Source organism: Lissotriton helveticus, chromosome 4_1, assembly GCF_964261635.1.
Source record: "Lissotriton helveticus chromosome 4_1, aLisHel1.1, whole genome shotgun sequence".
Lineage (NCBI taxonomy): Eukaryota > Metazoa > Chordata > Amphibia > Caudata > Salamandridae > Lissotriton > Lissotriton helveticus.
In genome coordinates this window covers 375,219,027-375,238,824 of record NC_136063.1, presented here as the reverse complement: position 1 = coordinate 375,238,824, position 19,798 = coordinate 375,219,027, and the positions used below count along the sequence as shown (strand labels likewise).

At 46.4% G+C, this 19,798-nt stretch overlaps 1 protein-coding gene across 1 annotated transcript in view; it reads right to left on the bottom strand.

The window, feature by feature from the left end:
• Positions 1 to 19,798, bottom strand: part of EIF3E (eukaryotic translation initiation factor 3 subunit E) — a 284,737-nt gene that overhangs the window by 158,759 nt on the left and 106,180 nt on the right. The window contains exons 6-7 of the mRNA XM_078686880.1: positions 14,293 to 14,418; positions 2,988 to 3,112 (exon numbers count right to left, since the gene is read on the bottom strand). Coding sequence (XP_078543006.1) covers positions 2,988 to 3,112; positions 14,293 to 14,418 — 251 coding nt within the window. The remainder of the gene's footprint in view (positions 1 to 2,987; positions 3,113 to 14,292; positions 14,419 to 19,798) is intronic.

Below are 19,798 nucleotides of genomic sequence, written 5' to 3'. Positions count from 1 at the left end.
GAGGGAAGTCAGGGTTCCGAAGAGGAGACACCTGGCTGCAGGAATTCTGTTAAGATTTTAGTGATCGCCACGGAAGGGAGCTGAAGGTCCAGGACCTCAACGGCCCTTCTCACCACCATAGAATAGGATGCACCCTCCCACATAGCCAAAGTAGGGGGAGAAAACAGGCCAGATTGTGGAGAGGTATCCAGTCCGCGAGCCTCACCCAATTCCGAATACCAGTCCATTCCTTGCTAAATCTGGTCATGTAAAGGGTCCAGCGACCCCTCCCAAACTTCTTTCATTCCTAGCCCCTTAGAATAAGGCTGAAGAAAAGACTTAGAACTTGTAGGTTCTGACTGCACCGAGATCGGCGTCGGTAGGTGCTGATCCGGCTCCAGGTCGTCAACAATCAGAATGGAACTGGTGCCGCGATTCTCAGTGTCTGGGAAGTTCGCAATAGCATGAAAGGTGTCGGCCCAGATCAATTGCCAGATTCATGGGGGAGGGGGTCATCAGCCTCTGAACCGCTGGTGCGTAACCCGATGGAGCCCCCTCTGACCCCATAGAGCCTGAAGGCGTGCCAGTGGGGTCAGACCATCCAAAAATGAGGCGCATGGCCTCAAAGTTCACATAGTTGGGCGGGGGTCGCTCCGGCTCCTTGAAAATCGGGGGAAGTGCGGAGTTGACCCAGGCACAGGTTCTGAAGAATGAGGCCTAGATTGTAGAGACTCCTAAGTTGCATCAGACGAAGGACGGGGAGAAGTCGAAGCACGCTTAGAGTTCTGCTTTTTGTGCCTCTTACAAGAATATCTCGATGACTTTGAAGTGGGACGAAGAGGACTTTGGACACCTGACATTCCTCTCGAATGAGACTGCAAACGAGACCTTTGAGTACAACGTGGCGACGAGTACCATGCTGCAAGCAGCTTTAGAGACATTCCCTCAAAGCCTTTGGAGCCATGGCACAGCAGTCGGAGCACGACTGAGTCGTGGTCGCGCTACAGGCACCACAGGCAGACGAGGTGCGGGTCTGTAACAGACATGGAGTGGTGTCAGGCGCAGCACGGTTTGAAGCCAGACGTTTTCCTAGACATAACGAAAAAACCTATCTCCCTCACCCCAGAGAAAGGATCTCCACATCAGCTGGCCCCTTGCCTTGAGAAGGTGGTACTGTAGATTGCGAATTGCTCACTAAAATTCAATGGAGACAAAACCGAGCTGATGTTTGTGGGGAATAACTCAACCCCACGAGCAATGGGTAGAGGAGTTGGCCTAACGGCTAAGGCGCTCGATCTGGGTTTCTAGTCTCGGTAACGACGCCAAAAACCTCCTGTGATTCTGGGCAAATCACTTAATCTCCCCGTGCCTAAAATGAAAGTGTGTCCTCATGTAACGCAACTGGTGCTATGTAAAGCGTTCTGATACCTGATTCGGTTCGGGTCTAGTTTGCGCTATATAAAACTCTGCAAAAAAAATAAAAAAAATAAAAATGGTAGGCTTGCCTGACTGCCTGGAAATGCCACCACCTCCCTCGTCCCCCATAAAAAGTATGGGTATGTGTCTGGATAGTTCTCTATCCACGAAAGCTCAAGCAGGAAAAATTGCTACTTCCTGCCTTGCCATGCTGAGAATGTTACACAAAATCCTGGATCTACTACCTACATAATCTAGGAGAATTGTAGTCTAGGCACTTATTGTTTCACATCTGGATTATGGGACTCCCTAGATATGGGCTCACCCAAATCGGTCATTAAGAGACTCAAAGTAGTTCAAAATGCTGCTGTGAGGACTGTCCTTAAGCTCCCTAACCACATCTCAGCTCAGCTAAAAGCGCCTTGACCTCACAACTATCTTGCAGTGGAGGAAAGAATCCATGTAGCACCCCTCTGATTAGGGCTGTTTTATCACCCTATATACCTAAGGAGTTTAAGACCCTCAACGCAGGTCTCTTGAGAGTCCTGCGTAGTCAAAGGACCAGATGGGGTGGCAGATCCTTTTCTTACCCGTCCCCAAAACTACGGAATTCAATGCCAACTGAATTAAGATGTGAACTGAATGAGACCAAATTCAGAAAGATGTTCAAAATCTTGCTCTAACCCCTTTGGTCCAGTCTTGTATTGTCTTATAGGATCAAGGATACACACTAGGACTCATGTAGCGCTGGGAAGCCTTCAGGTTGCTGCGCACTGTAAAAAAAACATTTAAGAAAAGAAGGGAATGTCTTCTCTAATATCTGCAAATCAAGCAGAAATTGGAAAAATGTAGTCTTCCTTCAAAGGTAAACTTTAAAGTTCCTTCAACGGCGCCTCTGGGATTTTCTCAATTTTATTTATACTGCAATAATGATCAAAGAACCGGGTGGGGAGGGAGGCGGGGGGGGGAGGACATAACTCACGTACATTATTTATTTGAAATTACAGCAAAAGTACGCTAAATTATGCATCCTTAGGCAAAATGTATCTTTCGCTGAAAAAACTTCAACTTGAAGATATAATTTTGAGTTGGTTTCTGGTTGCTCGCATTGGAAACACTAATGCTTGCGTTCAGATTTGTAATTTTGTGCCCAAAATGTACCTGAACGATCAGCTCGGGGAGCAAATCTACCTGAAATGCTGCTTGCTTTGTAAAAAATTACCACAACATTAAATCTTGCATTAATTTCGCCCCAAAATTATGTGATGTGGTGTAATCTCAGTAATTTTGCCTAAATTATGATTTCGCCTAAGCCTAGAAACAAACTCAGCTTTACGAACAATGCCCAATCTACACATTAGTGATATTCTGGAGCTGCTATATATGAAATACAACCCCGCCTTTTGGTTGACATTTCTTTAGTACTCTGGAGAGACTGATCTCCAGAGACTAACTACGGTGCAGAGTCAAAACAAATTAAGAGTTGGACATCAGTTGTATTTTCTAAATGACTGGGATGATCAAAAACTACACATTGGCAAGTGCTATAAAATTATAATCGAGATGCTTTAGCATCTGGGCTCAGCACTTACTGTGGCTGGTACAAGAAGAGATCGATGATGTTGTCTCTGCCTTTGGGATGGTTAAAGAAGACAAACAATGACCAGTGAATGAGCCATGTCCTCTGCTGGAGAGATTGTAGAGGAGAACTAACAGACTGATAGAAAACACAATTAAAAACTAAGGTTAGCTGATATAACATTAATGAAAGCCACAGAGAACGTAACATTATACCTTACCCACTAGGAAGCTGAATCAAAGCCAGATTGCTTTGAATTCAAGGTTACATAACATTTGCAAGTAATAAAGTGTTGCTTACCAAGTCAACAACAATCCATAACAATTCAATATTTTTAGAGGAAAGCATTATGCAAAACTAAGTTGGTAAAATGTATAAAACTGGGTTTGGTACAAAATCATGTGCAATTCATAACAAGACCTACCAGCAAAACTACATATGTTCCACCTAGTTAAATAATTTTAACTTGGTAAACCACTCAACACATTTAGAGTAGCATAAACAATGTATCAATATTCCATCATAAACTCAAACAGATACTTTACCTATGAATAAATCCCAAACAGTTTAGTTCACGCCCAAAGAAATCTAAGATGTATGCCACCTATAATGAGGACTCCAATAGGTTTGCCTAAAGACCGCAAAAATACCCCCAAATACATTTGTGACCATGTTTTCCAAGAAAGTCCGTTCCAATTATTGAATCAAAACTTACATAATTGTGCATAAATAACTTGAGAATGCGGTGTCAAATGCAAGCCCTTAGGTGCAACGGACTGTCAGTTAAATCTATTGAAATGGAGAACCAATATATTACAGATATCCCGCCTCCCATGGAGTACAGTCTGTTGGTCAAAAACGTTAAACGGCAAATTAAACGGTACAGATCTTTAGGCCAAGTAATAGCTGAGCAGAGTGTAGGAATCTGGCTCAGTATATGATATTGCCAGTAGGTGGTAATACTGTGCACACAGTCCATGGGTTCCCCATTACTGTACAGGGGTCAATGTTAAACCCAAAGTGCTCCATTTGTGGTAGTGTGGGCGAGCAGCCTTAGGCTTAACAGAGGAGTGTAAGACATTTATTGCACAATAGTGATCAATAATGGACACATGACTCAAGAAGGAAATCCAGACCAATTTTAGAAAAATATACTTTGTACTTTACTCTACAACCTAATACCTTTGTAAAAAGCTAAGTACCTTGTTTAATAAAAATACTTTTTACTTTGAAAAATCGACACTAAGAATCTTTTCCGCACAGTTCAAAGTTATGCTATGGGGAAAACAATAATGCAGTCAAACAGGGAAGTACTGCACTTACAATCCCAGTTTTCGTAGCCGAAAGTCAGCAAGGGCCAGGGGTCAGGTGAGTACCAAAACTGCACCACCAGCAGCACAGGGGAAACAGAGTGCAAAGTAAAAAAAAATTGGAGTTCGTCCCAATGCTATTCAATGGAGATTGGGGGTGCCTGGAGACAAAATGCTTGCAGGTACATAAATCAGTTGCAGGGGCCAAGCTTTGTGGTTAGGTTAAGCACAGGGGGGCCACAAAGCAGCACCAAAAATACATCACCATCGGCACATGGGCAGACGGGTGCAGGCTAAATATTCGCTGTCAGGGGCCCAATGCGTTGAAATGGAGATTCTGGTTTTGGCAAACAGGTTTCACGTGCATATGTGGCACCGGAGGTTGCAGGAGGAATATCAATGACAGCAGAGGTAAGTACAGTAAGTCGAGATGTAGCAGTCATAGGGGCACTGTCGGTTCAGGTACAGGGGTGCCTTTCAACGTCAGCCTTCTTACCATTTCCGATTGCGGTCAGAGGGAGCCTCTGGGTTCACACTGCAGGCGCCACCGTGGAGATCAGCAAAAGTCAGCCAACGCTTGACACAAGGTCAAGATCACCGGGGACACTTCACTGCACAGGTGAGCCACTCAGACTTGAGCTGTGGGCGTCAGGCGCAGACTGGGACGGAGTCGCGGATCCACCTGGATCCGGAGTCCTTGGAGTAGGTTTCTTCTGGAAAGGTCCCCTATCCACAGGAGATTGGAGTCTTTTTCGAAGGCAGAAGTCCTCCCAGGGTTTTCAGAGGTCAGTGGCTGCAAGATAGGTAACCGGTTCGCATAAGCTGAGACAGGCCAGGAGGGCTGGGGTCAAGGCTGTCGACGTTGTCAGCCCTCTCTGCAGGGTCTTCTTTCTCCTTAGGTCATTGCAGATCTATTTTTCCAGGTCTGGGGGAGCCACCTAAATACTAGATTTAGGGGCATTTTAAGGGTGTAGCAGGTAGGGCCAATGGGCACATTACCTGGGCAAATACACCCTCTATTATGCCACTCACATGTGAGAGGGGGTTTGAACCTAGCCCTGATTGAAGGGGTCGCCCCATCTTCAAGATGGCGGAGACAAAGATGTGCTTCACCTCACCTCCCCCACCTTAGGGGTGGAATTGGCAGATGAGGGCACGCCTCCTATTCCTCAACGTTTTACTGCTGGTTTTCCCACACAAAGTGGGGGTGTAACCCAGGGGCAAGCAGCAGAGGCTGGGTTCGCATTACAAAGGCAGCAGGTCTTAGAAGCTTCCCTATTCAAACACAGGCTCATCCTGGGGGAGGTGGTGCGACACCTCTGCCCAGGATGAAAATAGTTTCTGGTCCCAGAGAGCAGGGGCTCTCTGCACAGGGGTCCAGAAATAGGTCTGGTGGTTGGCTGCCTACAGCCGGTCAAAGACCACACCCAGGTTGATAGGTTCTCATGGGTGCCCTCTTGGTAAATGGTACAATAATTCCCACACTGGCATCAGTGGGGATTTATTGAAAGGAGTAGTTTGGTACAAAACACTCCTGTGTTCAGTGAAGCCACCATGGTGCTGTGGAACTTGAGTTGTTGAGTTTTCAGTCCATGTACTCTCTATGGCACTTACAAAATTAAAGAACGGACCACAATAATGTAGAGGGATATCTGCTCCTGCAGACATGCCCTCACCTGTGGTATAGTGAAGCCTGCCTTAGGGCTGTGAGGCCTGCTGGAGGGGCGACTTACCTATGCCTTCAGGCAGTGCTGGTTAGCACGGCACTCAGGCAGGGTGTAATGTCGACTGTCATTTTTTTCCCCTCACAGGGGCATGTAAGCTGCAAGAGCAGTGGTGTGGTCCCAGTGGTGGACCCCAGGGGACCCTCTTCAGCTCCCAGGCCCTAGGGTCTCAGAGTACCATGTACTATGGACTTACTGGGGGCAGAAGTGCCAATTAGGGATTTGGTTTAAAGGAAGGAGCACTAGCACAGGGGACCTCGTTGGCAGGGACCCTGTTGATAACATTTGAAACCAAATCAAAACAAGGCAAAAAGTGGAAATGCAAAAAGAATCACTTTCTCACACAGATGGTGATATGTTCTTGCCACTGATCCAGAGACTGCCCATTAGTTTAAAGAAACAGGTTTAAGGGTTATGCACATAGTTATTATGTAATAATTATTTTGTGGTAAACTTTAAAATACAGAGTAGTACACATAGGCTGATGTAAGGTATTGGATGAGACGTTCTCGTTTATGATGCATAAGGCTGCCAGTCGGATACTACCAGTGCTGCAAAAATGCCTGCTACATTCCCAGTCATGTTACGGACATACTTAAAACTAATGCCTTGTTCTTTGGGGTTTCTAAGTCTGTCTCCCCTATTTATTTCTTATTTTATTTAACAATTGTACATTGACATTTAGCATACTGATATTTCGAACACAATTTGAACAAGCATTTACAATGCAACGGTCTCGGCATTGCAAAAGTTAGAGCTATTAGCATTGTAAATGAATACGAGTTTAGGTCTTGACATTGTAAATGACAAGGTCTTTTATTTATGTTGTAAAAACCAAAACATAAATAAAAGTCATTGTCATTTACAATGCCAATAGCTCAAAGTCACGTAATGTGTATGGCAAACTACAGTAGCCTCCTGACGAGTGCCCTTTCACTTAATTTTTTACAACTGAAAGCCCTGGCATTTTTTTTTTTACAAATTAAGCACGGGTGGTGTCCCTGTCTGCATGGCAGTGGTGGTGTCTGTGTGTGCACGACAGTGGTGGTGTCTGTGTGTGCACGACAGTGGTGGTGTGTGTGTGCACGACAGTGGTGGTGTGTGTGTGCACGGCAGTGGTGGTGTCCGTGTGTGCACGGCAGTGGTGGTGTCCGTGTGTGCACGGCAGTGGTGGTGTCCGTGTGTGCACGGCAGTGGTGGTGTCCGTGTGTGCACGGCAGTGGTGGTGTCCGTGTGTGCACGGCAGTGGTGGTGTCCGTGTGTGCACGGCAGTGGTGGTGTCCGTGTGTGCACGGCAGTGGTGGTGTCCGTGTGTGCACGGCAGTGGTGGTGTCCGTGTGTGCACGGCAGTGGTGGTGTCCGTGTGTGCACGGCAGTGGTGGTGTCCGTGTGTGCACGGCAGTGGTGGTGTCCGTGTGTGCACGGCAGTGGTGGTGTCCGTGTGTGCACGGCAGTGGTGGTGTCCGTGTGTGCACGGCAGTGGTGGTGTCCGTGTGTGCACGGCAGTGGTGGTGTCCGTGTGTGCACGGCAGTGGTGGTGTCCGTGTGTGCACGGCAGTGGTGGTGTCCGTGTGTGCACGGCAGTGGTGGTGTCCGTGTGTGCACGGCAGTGGTGGTGTCCGTGTGTGCACGGCAGTGGTGGTGTCCGTGTGTGCACGGCAGTGGTGGTGTCCGTGTGTGCACGGCAGTGGTGGTGTCCGTGTGTGCACGGCAGTGGTGGTGTCCGTGTGTGCACGGCAGTGGTGGTGTCCGTGTGTGCACGGCAGTGGTGGTGTCCGTGTGTGCACGGCAGTGGTGGTGTCCGTGTGTGCACGGCAGTGGTGGTGTCTGTGTGTGCATGGCAGTGGTTTGACCGTCGTGTCTTCATTGCGCAGCTGTTTGTTATTGTGCCACTGCTAAATCCGACGGTTTCCGAGGCCTGTGATTAGTAATGGCAGATCCTGCCAGCACAGGGGGCCCCGGTGGGATTCCACGGGGTCTGTGCATTAAGTATATGGTCATATCTCTCAAACAGATTTTATACGGTTTACACAAGCCACACAACTGGACCTATTTATAATGCGGCGGCTGCCGGCTGGATAAAGTATTGCACTATTGCTGTGAGCACACCAAACTTATATCTCCACATCACCGACATAAGCGGCTTCATTTAAATTTCTTGCAAAGGGCAAAGTCACACCCACAACGATCGCCAAAATAGACCCTGACAGATCCTCCAACTTTCCGAAATGTAACCCACCTGATGCGGACTTTGCTCACCTCACATGGTCCTGCCCACATATTAGTCAATATTGGAGCACTATGATCGAACACCTCTCACTGATGATTGACATTGCACTCCTCCCTGACCCCTTCCTAACGCTCTTTAGGCTTTGTGGCAAACATTCCAAAATTGGTGCTCAGGCACGGGTCATTGCACTATTACTCGCTAAATGGGAGATAGTGCTACATTGGAGTATACAACATTGAATGCTCACCTTCCACTGATTACACTATTTAATGTGCCTTAACCCATTTAATGGTACTTTTTTGTATATAATTATTTAGAAAATAAAGTCTTTTTTTTAGTTAAAGCACAACAATGGTTATGAATTAAACCCCGAAAAACAATGAAATTCACAAGTTATGGTTAAGAGTTGTAGCTTTTGACTTCTGCTGATACTCTGATGACAGATTATAATTTTGACAGTGTCCGAACTGAAAATAATGAGTGTGTTATGAGCCTCGTGTCCACACTCTGCATGTAGGCAGGAAGCTGAATCTCTCCATGTCGTATAGAAAGGCAGAGCTCTGTGCCAAATGTTAGCAAAATAAAGGTATGCTCTCTCCTGTTGGAGAAGAGTGAGCAGAGAGTCGAAAGAGAGAAATATAAAACATTGAAAATAAAGCAACGCTGCTACTACAAAAACAAGCTCACGCGCCGCGCGCTGGTATGCAGACTCCCCCCCTGCATTCCAGCAGGCGCCTGTCGCGATCCGGGCTGCATTAGCACTGTGGAGACAAGACCTGGCCGCGCGCACAACGTTATCCTATGGGGAAACGCTGCGCGCGGCCAGGTCTTGTCTCACTTCGGCGTCTCAGACTGCTGAGACGCCGACAATAGTTCTCGGCGAGAACGCGCTTTCAGCGCGTTACTAGCCGAGCCCTAACAAGGTCTCGCACAATACACAGCATGAACTGTAGTTCTGGTAGGAAACAAACTGGGGAATCTTACTGAAGCATTTGTACACAGATGCTGATCTGAAAGATGGTGTGAGAAGTTGGCCTGATATATGATGTTTCCAATTCTGGAACCACCCTGTATCAGTCCAAATATCCCCTTATGGTGTCTGGTTGTAAGTCAACCTTATTAGACAAGCTATCTTAAGGGTAGCATAGACTAAGCAGCCTTAAAGGCTTAACTCAAGAGGTCGTGTTAAGCGAGCTGTTTTACCAATCACAATCCTGTAATATCAAATGAAAGGACACCACACAAGTATATATTATAAAAATATATGTATTTATTACTCAAAATAATCCCCAGTATTCTTTATGAATAAAGGGGCACAAGCGTTAAATCAAAAGCACAGTATAACATATAAAGTTGCACAATTTTGGATGAGGCCAAGGGGCCACTCAAACCATATACTAAAAAAATGGTATAAGAGAGACCATTCGATCAGTGGTTAGGCCTAGGGCCTAGGGCATCGCTGGGAGCAGTCGGGACAAGCAATGCTGAAGTCGGGAAAAGCCCGCGGGATTCGGTGCAGTGCTGAAAGCACAAGCATGCATCAATGTTAAGTCAATGGTGCGTAAAAGTTACACAAATAGAGTTTAAGGACACTTCCGCTGAACCTAGAGGAACAAAACTTAAGACACAGACCCTAGAGGTGTGTACCAGTGTGGGAACACCGGCGTTGCAATGTTACCACACCCACAGGAAGTGGGTGCACAGGGTCGAAGTTGAGTCGGGTTTCGTCACGCAGGTTCTTGGTGCTTGAAGCTGAAAGGGCTGCAGGCGAGGTGAAGGAGAAGTGTCCGGTGGAGTCCAAGGGTGGACTCAAGTCGAAAAGTACCTGAAAGCAGAGGGGACAGAGTCTGGGTCACTCAGCAGTGACCAGGGTGGAACCAGGACGGAACCAGGCAATGTCGGGCGCAATCAGGTGGTTGTCGAGGAGCTTCTCTCCGCTGTCACGTGGGCTCTGGGGCATCTACGACGTCCAGGAGCAGGTCACGATCTGTCCCACGCAGGCTCTCGCCGTCGGCGCTGTCGGCTTCAAGATTGGACCACACAACACTTGGCAAAAGCAATCCACACGAAACCGGGAGATTGCTTCTCACTCGAACCAGGAGGGTCAGAGTGGGGGCTCCTTTTCAGGGGAGCGGGTGCAAATCTGGAGCAACCAGAATCGCAAGTCGAATTTCAAGTTTCGTCGGTACTGGGGCCACAAGCCAGCCGGCAAGTGACCGGACCAACGCGTTGAGCCAAAAGAAGCAGAAGGGCCCCACACAGCACTCGTCGAGTGTGGAGGGCTGAACTTCGGTGCAAGAGTGGCTCAGGGTTGGGGCTTCTAAAACCCCGTTGTACAGCTTCAAGGGTCACTCGTGGGCTGCACGATCAGCGTCTCGTGGTCTTTTCAAGATGGCGTGCCCCACGCTTCTGGTCGCCTCCACGGGTCTCAGCTCTGCAGGGACTGTGGATCGGGCTGTTAGAAGGCAGGCAAGCTTGATCTCGTCTATCTCTGTCGCTCGAGTTCCGGCGGGAACTGCAACAAAGCAGACGTCGATGGCTGGATGGTGCCTGTTTGCACAGGGTGGTCACTCCTTGACCACAAGGGAGATTCTTCAGTCTTCTACGTCGAGTAGGATGTCGAAGGGTCCAGAGTTTCGTTTCTTATGTTTCATCAGGATAATCTGAAGTGCATTGGCACTGCTCCCACTCTTATTCGAATCTGGGGGGCTGGATTACCTGCTATGTCCCCTCCTATGGGTGGGACCCAGGAAGTGGGTGATACACCCCCTTCCTTTGATCCAGGCCGCGCTGGCACGAGGGCTGGAGTGCCCCAGAACCGGTTTGACCGGATTATGCAAGGGGCAGCCTTGTGCTCCCCATGCAGTGTCTGGTTTCTTTCAAACCTCCCTGCTACAATCCACTATCTCCTGTCTGGGGGGTTGTAACACCGCCCTGCGACAGGAAACCCTTTGTCCAGGCCCCTTGGGCTGAGTTTCGGTCAGCTTCAGGGGGTCAGACTTGTATCTGTGGCAGAAGCATCCATTTTGTGGATCTGAGGCCCTTTTAGAAATTAACCGCATTAAAGTAAAGTAACATGTCTTACCCCTCTAGAGGGGTGGAATGCTATCCCCGTCGCCAGAACTGGCGAGGGGATAGTATTCCAAATCGTATGACACCTTACACGACATGTTTTGATAAAGCCAAACCAAAGTTGCTATATAACCGCGAGGATTATAATGCACTTAAGAGTATATGGTATGGCATTATCCTGAAACAGCTTAGGGATTTGTTCCCGACGGCTGCAGACAGGCTCAGCTCATGCTAGAGCTCCATCTCAAATTAAACCACGCACTCTGCCTCCAGGATTGATGAGGCCTTCCATAGGAGTGGCTCACAGGTTTATATGTGTCCAGATATAGGTTTAGATATAGGTATACTATATCTAAGCAAGGGGTGATTACACCACCTTACCCCAGCTGAGTGATCAGCCAGCTGTGTCGATTTAAGAACCAGCCAGGGGTGGCAAAAGATATGCTGCAGCCCCTGGTAGGCCTTGGTGGCACCCATGCCCTGAGCACCTATAGTGCATGGTACAGGGGCTGACAAGGAGTCCATTTCCAATTGTGGTATGTACCTATAGCACATGTATTAATAATTTAGAGAGAGAACAGCAGGCTGGGGGTCTGATTAGCAGGCCCACAGCTTCAGTAGTCGAAAACCAGTGAAGCAAAAAGCAAAAATTTGGGGTGACCATAGGATAGCAGACCCTACTCTCCTACAGATGGTCACCGAAAAATACAAATAGGTTAGATGGTCCTTAACTCAAATGACAGGTGAAAGGACGTCCTAGTAAGGGGGTTTGGAGGATCCTGCAGATGAAACTGAAGCCTTGAAACAGGGCCACTCATGGAGGGGGTCTGTGTGACCAGTAAGGTTTGAAGTGAGAACACTATTCTAAACAGTTTGGCAAGGGCCCGCTTTTTAGCTGAGAGCACTAAGACTGTGACAAAAGGGATTGGTGGGTGTATGCCTGGCCTGGTTATAGGAGGTCCTGGTTGCAAAACTAAAGCAAGCTACAGGTGGTAAAAGTAATTCTAAGGGATGCCCACTTGCATCCTATTGCAATATTCGAGTTCCCCAAGTAGTTGGGAATTCATTACAGCCTTACATTAAATAAGAGACAGTCTTATTCTTATTTTCATGCTCTTTTATTGAGCTGCTTTGGCGGTAATTCATTCTTCCATGGGTAATAAAATGTTGAATAGAACACCTAGAGTCTTAACATTTGGCAACGATCAGGCAAAGAGGGGTGAGGTGGCGTTTATAGAGGTTGAGATGTGATGGTAAGTAAAAATAGAGAACTTCTGTATTAGAAGCATAAGGGACCACAGAGAATTCAGGTCACAAAGTAGTGAGGCAGTCAGATGTGCAACTGCACACAGGGAGTGAAGGTAGGGGGGGGGGAATGGGTGTTGTCAGTATAGCTATGGTTAAAGCACCTAAATGAGAGGTGACAAAAAGAAGATATTTAGAGAAAGAATAAATGAAGCTCTATAATCAATCCTTGGGGGACATGCATGGGAAGGTGTCATGGAAGACCTATTGGATTTTCACTGCAATGAGAAAAAGACGTCCGACAGGCAGGAGAAAATGTATGTCATCGATAACCACGGTCTGGAGAGAACAGAGCAATATGCAAAGACGCACAGCATCAAAAACTGCACATGGATCTAGAAAGAGAGAAATAGGATTAAAGGTAAGTAATTATGGTGAGCAGAGAAGATGAATTTGGCAACATGAAAGATTGCTGTTTCTGTTGAATGAAAAGCCCAGAAGCCAGACTGGAAGGGGCTGAGTAGGTTGCTAGACTAGAGATTCATAGCAAATATGTTAAAAATAGGCACTACAATGTCTCAGAGAATAAGGTGAAGAGTGATGCTAGACAGATGAGGAAAGGACAGTTTTTTGTAGTTCTGCTTGCACTGGCTCTGCATCTTCCCTCTAAGTGCCCCTCTAGCAACGAACCACAGAAACAAAGGACTAGCGTCCTCCACGGTCTGCTACCTCCCTATTCATAGTCTCGTTCTACCCAGAGTTCATCTATTCTTACTCCTTTTCAGTTTCCCAGGCTAGTTTTAGTGTGGTACATTCCTCTGCATCCCTGCTCCTTAAAATCCTGCTTCAAAAATGGAGTAGCCCTGTGAAATTCCCTTCGTCCTCTTTACTTTTAGCGTCCCCATCAACTATTGTGATGGACGTCCATCTTTAATCTGACCACCAGATTCCAGCTCTCTGCTGCTCCCATGCCCTCCAAACTCCTCCCAATCGGTCACCCCCTTCAATGTCTGCTTACTTCACTCTTCTCCTTGTTGCTTTTCCCTTCCTATTCTTATCACTGTTCCCGTCAACACCATGTGGTGTTACTGCAAGAAAGGCCACAGAGGCTGATTAGACAGTTTAGTTCAGATTAGTGGGCAAGTTCTTGGAAATTAAAAATGTTTATCTTTACTTTGTCTTGAACCCACTCCACTTACATAAGTAGCGAAGCACTGAAAGTATTTTTATTGAATATTTAGGGATTTAAATGTATGGTTAGCCAAAAGGGCATCGTGTTTTTATATCGAGAACTACCTGAAGTAGACTCAAGTTATAGTATTTGTGCATACAGTTTCTTTCTTTGGGCTAAAAGGTTGCAAAAGGTATACAGCAATTCAAGAAGTCTTAAACACTAGTTTACATTTATGTAATCATAAAAGTATGCTTACCGAATTATCCTAGTTCATTTACTACACCAACAGTTTACTAAAACAGCTGCTCAATACTTTTTTTTTAGTGCTGGTTAGTTTTTCACATCACATTAACGGTTTCAAGTTATAACAATGCCACTACAATTTGGAGGCTTTACACTCCAATATTACACAGGCATCATGCTAGTTCTCAGCAGGCAATGAACATCACAACAGTCAATCCAAGACGGTATCTGATCGCTCATGTATTAATTGAAAAGCTTTGAAAGAACATCATTTTATTATAAGTATCTCATACCAAAGAACGCCAACAAAGAAAACTTACATTATTATCTATGGTCTCTCTTAATCTCGTGAGATCTTCCATGGCTGCATCCCAATTCTGCATCAGAATTTCTGATGCTAGCTTTCCCCACAAAGAACTCAAAGCATTTCGATCTGTCGCAGGAACCTGCAGCAATAGACAAGAGAAACATAATTGCTGCGGTTCTTTATTACAAATGTACAACTACGATTGGCAACCATTCTTAAGATTTTTATGACCAACAGTAGATAACAGTTAGCCCGTTAAAATCCACTGTGAACACAAACAAAAAGCATCTTTAAAGAAAGCACTCCAGTACATTTATGTGAATTACAAAGTCTCAAAATTTACATGGCCTAAAACCCTAATAGTAGTCCAAAAACCTAACCAAGGATGGACATTAAACCCGGACACATGCTCACTGTGCTAAGTCTATGCTAATACACGAAAAGGGGGGGGGGGGGTTTAGACAAATACAGATTTTATACGAAAATAAGGTTTGATTCATAATCAAAAAATTTGCAAAGCAATAGCTGGGATCCTCAATATGGAGTTGGGAAAAGCAGAATTATTTAATTTGTAAATTTTTTAGCTGTATACATACTTAAAACTCCTTAAACAGTATATCTTTCTTACTTTTTTCTAGTGCTTTGCTATATAGTCTCAAATCGGCTGGGGTGAGGGTGCATGGGTAAGAGCAAAAGTGGTAGTGGGAACAAGGGTGGTTCTAGTTCCACAACTGGAGCTCAAAGCAGCAAAAATCTAGACCCCCCTTGGAGATTAAGTTGAACTAACACCAAAAGCAGGTCTCAAGTATAGCTTAAAGATTTTCAGTTTTCCAAATAAAACCACTGAAAGATTTATATTTCAAAAATCATAATTCTGTGAATTGTAGAGTGTATTTTGCATGTTTTCCCTAACTTCATCGAACATGAGGACGATAATTTAATCTAGCAATTGAAACCTTTCGAAAGACTTAAAACACTTTTTAAACAAAAAAAAGAATTTTGAGCAGAGTACCCAAAACATTTTACCCACTACTAAAAAAGGATACACATTTGTATGCAACTCAGGGGTAGGGGGGCACACCTCTCATCCCAGAACAGTTCAATCCATTGCATTCTGGTAAATGCAGTGTGCTACCTGCACCAACTTCGGTGAAAAACTACAGACACTTTGAAGTGTACTGCATTCACCAGAATGCAATGGGGTGAACTGTGCTGGGAGCTCAGGCAGTGTGCTCCCTCTTCCCATCTGCATGCTACTGTTGGAAATTACCATCTTTCCATGATATTCCCCCAGATGCATGCCTTCACTACCCTGTTTGTTGAAACAGTTTTCGTTGGCATTAGGACTCTGTGCACATTACTCCTCCTAACCAGTGGTTAAGGGCTCTCTTCCTTACAAACAGGGTAAGCATTATTGGTACATTTAATTTACTTAAACTCCACTTGTACACAGTACTAAATGCTCTGAAAACTGAGTTCCTACTCATCTCACCTCCGGCGAAAATTACCACCACCCAAATCTGGCTTAATAACCTAACAGCACTCAATGTCCAACCTACCATCGTGGATTCTGCGAAATCCCTAGGCATCACACTCGACGCCAAGCTCAACATGCAACAGCACGTTAGCAAAGCAACAAAAGGAGCTAATTTCCAAATCAACACACTGAGGAAACTTAAACCCTTCCTCCCAGCCAAGGACTTCCAAACTGCTGTACAAGCTTTAGTCATCCCTCGCATAGACTATGGAATTGTGGCCCTCAGCGGACTCCCGCTATCCACAACAGCACCCCTAAGAGCCTCCCTGAACGCTGCCGCGAGACTCATTACTGGCTCAAGAAAACATTCGCATATATCCCCAGACTTAAAATCTCTAAAATGGCTGCCTTTTGAAGCCAGAATACAGCTAAAAATTGCTGTTATGACACACTCGGCCGTGCACCACAAGGCACCCAACTACCTCGCTCAAAAGTTGTCTATATCAGGAGGTTCGAGATCCAATAGAAGTACAAAAAATCTACTCCTGAAACCTCGTAGATTCCGGAAGGAAAAAACATACAAGCGCTCCTTCTCAGGAATGGCACCCAGGATCTAGAACGCACTCCCTTCTGAAACAAGGCTCATCTCCTCCACTGCATTCTTCAAGAAAGAGGTGAAAACCATCCTTATGGCCAAGATCACCTGAACTTTATAGGTGTTGGAGACTCTGCATCGCTTTGTATTATTGATTACCCGATTGTCTCTTGGCACTATATTCTTACTTGATTGTGACATTATTATGCTACTCTCCTACTACCGACCACTATATGATACACTTTAGTTTGTTGAATCACCCTCCTGATGCCCCCACCCCTTGTTCTCTCTATCCTAAGAAATTGGTATAAGCCATCCCTACATCCAAAGTTTACCTGAACTCTATTGTAGCAGGATCAATGACTTTGCGCCTTCTTATATTACTTGTTATCTGATTGTATATTGGTATGTTTTCTGTGCATTACTGTTATCCTATTATGTTAGTGACTATTATACTGCTCCCATTAGTTCTGTTCAGTCCTGTTGCCCCTACCCCTGTCTCTGTGAAGCGCTCTGATATCTGTAAAGATCTTGTTCGCGCTATATAAAACTTTGAATAAATAAATAAATAAATATCACCTGTAGCCAGGGCCTGTAAATCTTCTGCTGCAGGTGGGCTGCAGCACTCGTTATGACGCCCACTAAAGTAGCGCGCCTGTCACTGCAGCCTGCCTGTCGAGTCCACCTAGCAAAATAAACCTTTGGCCAAGACTAATAATTGCTTTTTTATAGTATTAAGTCACAAGCTTAGTTAGGCTCTAAAAGCTCAGGGTGCATGGTATTAAAAAGTAGGACATGTGTACTTAAGTTCAACATGTCCTAGCAGTGATAAAAACCTACATGTCATGTTTCATTATAGCAAGACTATCTAGCTCTCCTACAGAATAACGAATAGTTTCTTACCGGTCGGTGTAGTTTTTCAGCTTGAAGATCTTTCTGGATTCACTATGCTGTGCATATTCCGCAATCTGGTGGTTGGGTCCGGAATCGTAGTCTTTTTTCTCGCTTTTTTTTTTTTGTCGTAGCCCAGGTGGGCGTCGACGTCCCACCATTTGGTGTACCTTTGGTGACGTCGGCGTGCTTCCGGCGGAAGCTACCACCCTTGGGCGCCATCTTCGGATTCTTTTTTCGGTCTCCTTTTCTTTTTGTCTTTGTAGTGAATCCATGGCTATGTTCAATCGTTTTTTCAACGTAATTCTTTTCATGTATCTTGTAATCGTTTTTTCAACGTAATTCTTTCCACGTATCTTTTCACGTAACTTGTAATGCTTAAACTTGCTTTCTTTCCTATGTGTTTCCACCCTCTTCTCCAGCCTCATCTTTCTGGCGGAGGCGGGCGGGTTCGCTAGTGAATCCAGAAAGATCTTCAAGTTGCAAAACTACACCGACAGGTAAGAAACTATTCGTTTTGCAGCGTGAATCTTTCTGGATTCACTATGCTGTGCATAGATTTTGTAGCGGTTTTCGTTACTTTTGTGGCGGTTGGGTGGAAGATGAGCGTTGGTTGTTAAAAATATGTTGAAGCACTTTTTGTCCTACTTGTGCTTCTTTGTTCATCTGTACATCCACGCAATAGTGCTTAGTGAAAGTGTGCACTGAAGCCCATGTTGCCGCCAGGCATATGTCCTGAATTGGTGTGTTGGCCAGAAAGGCAATTGTTGCTCCTTTCTTCCTGGTGGAGTGGGCCTGTGCCCCGCCTGTTAGCTCCTGGCCAGCTTGTTTGTGGCAGAATTGTATTGTCTGTGCGATCCATCGAGCTATGGTGTTTTTAGTCACTGGTTTGCCCATGTAACTGTTTGCGAAGGATACGAAGAACTGTTTTGTTTTCCTGTGTTCCTTCGTTCTATGAATGTAGTGCATCACAGCCCTTCTTGCGTCTAGGGTCATACTCCTACGATGTCCGCTGGACATCGTAGGAGCTGCCTGTGACCGGTGGCTGAGCGGACGGTTGCAGCACCGGCGCGGCACACGGGCGCTGGACATTGGTACGGCTGGAGTCGGGGATCGGTCGGAGGGCTCCCGTGGTTACACCGGACATGCAGGGGAGTCCCGCACCGCCAGCCGCACAGTGAGTGCACTACTGCCCGCGGGAGGGCTCCTGACGGACGGGGGGCATCTGCATCAACACCGGAGCGGTCCTGAGGGGCGTGAGCCACAGGAGGGCTCCAGGGACTGCACCGGACTGTGGAATCTCGCGGCGCTGGCCGCGCTTGGAGCCGCGAGCCCTGTGCTGCCCGCGGGAGGGCTCCTGGATGTGGGGGGTCGGTCTGCCGCAGCGGCCCCACAGGATTCACGGCGGCATCGGGGGGCTGAGAGAGGCCCCCCCACCCCGCCCGCCCCACGGCAGAGACGCGGGCTGTTGCGCTGGTTTCTGCGACCAGCGGGAAATATAGGAATAGAGCAACAGAGCCGCCGGCTCCACAGCAGAGTTGGTGGCGGCTGAGCGGCTGATGCGACCAGCCCACACCACAGACGCAGCCACAACAGACGCGGCCACGACAACGGACACCCCCCCTCCCGCTATCTCTGCAGCACGGTTGTGTGGCACCGCCCGGAGGAGCTGCTGGGAGTGAGTTGAGGCTAACCGGACCAGGAGGGTCCAGGAGGGGTGTCGGACGAGTGGAGCCTGCCACCGGAGGCTGGAGGCGAAAGCGACATCTGAGGGCTGAGAGAGGCCCCCCTCCCGACCGGTACACGCTTTGTTTCAGCATTACAACTACAAAACTTTGATACCTAACTCAACAAGCGAAAGCTGGAAAAGGTATTTACTCTGCCCCACTCGTTTGCTGGAAAAGGTATTTACTTTGCCCCACTCGTTTTTGCAAAACCTCTTTTGTTCAAAATGGCCGGGGCCATAAACTGAGCAAATAATACCCTCTTGCACCGCCTGAGTCCACGAGGCCCCTCAGCAGCTCCACTTAAGATAACTAAGATATCTTTATTTTGGTTAAGACTCTCCTTGGCATGCAAGATCTGAGCCAGCCGGAATAGAATCTGAAACTGCTTTCCCTGCTTTGAAAACAGCAACAACTAAAAGAGGACTAATGATTCTATCCCCCTACTTGGCGGCCATTTTAGACTACTCTTTCTCTCTGGCGGCCATCATGGACTAGTCTTTCTGACTATTCTTGACTATCGGTACCACAGACTTTACATAGCTTTGCATTTAAATCTTTGTGTGATTAAGTGCCTGCCATTTATTGCAGTATTATATTACTATTGGTATTTCTACAATTTATGTAACCTGCACCCACTTTCACTTTTTCCTCACCGACAGTGCACTGTTTGCTACCTCATATTCTACCGGTTGCACACTAGTGTCATATTTGTTTATTGCAGTCATCTGTTTGCACCTATATTGGTTCCAGTAACTCATTAGTATTTTATCCCTATTTGTATACTGTATATGTTGTAAGCTGCACCCATCTCACTTTTATCCCTATTATT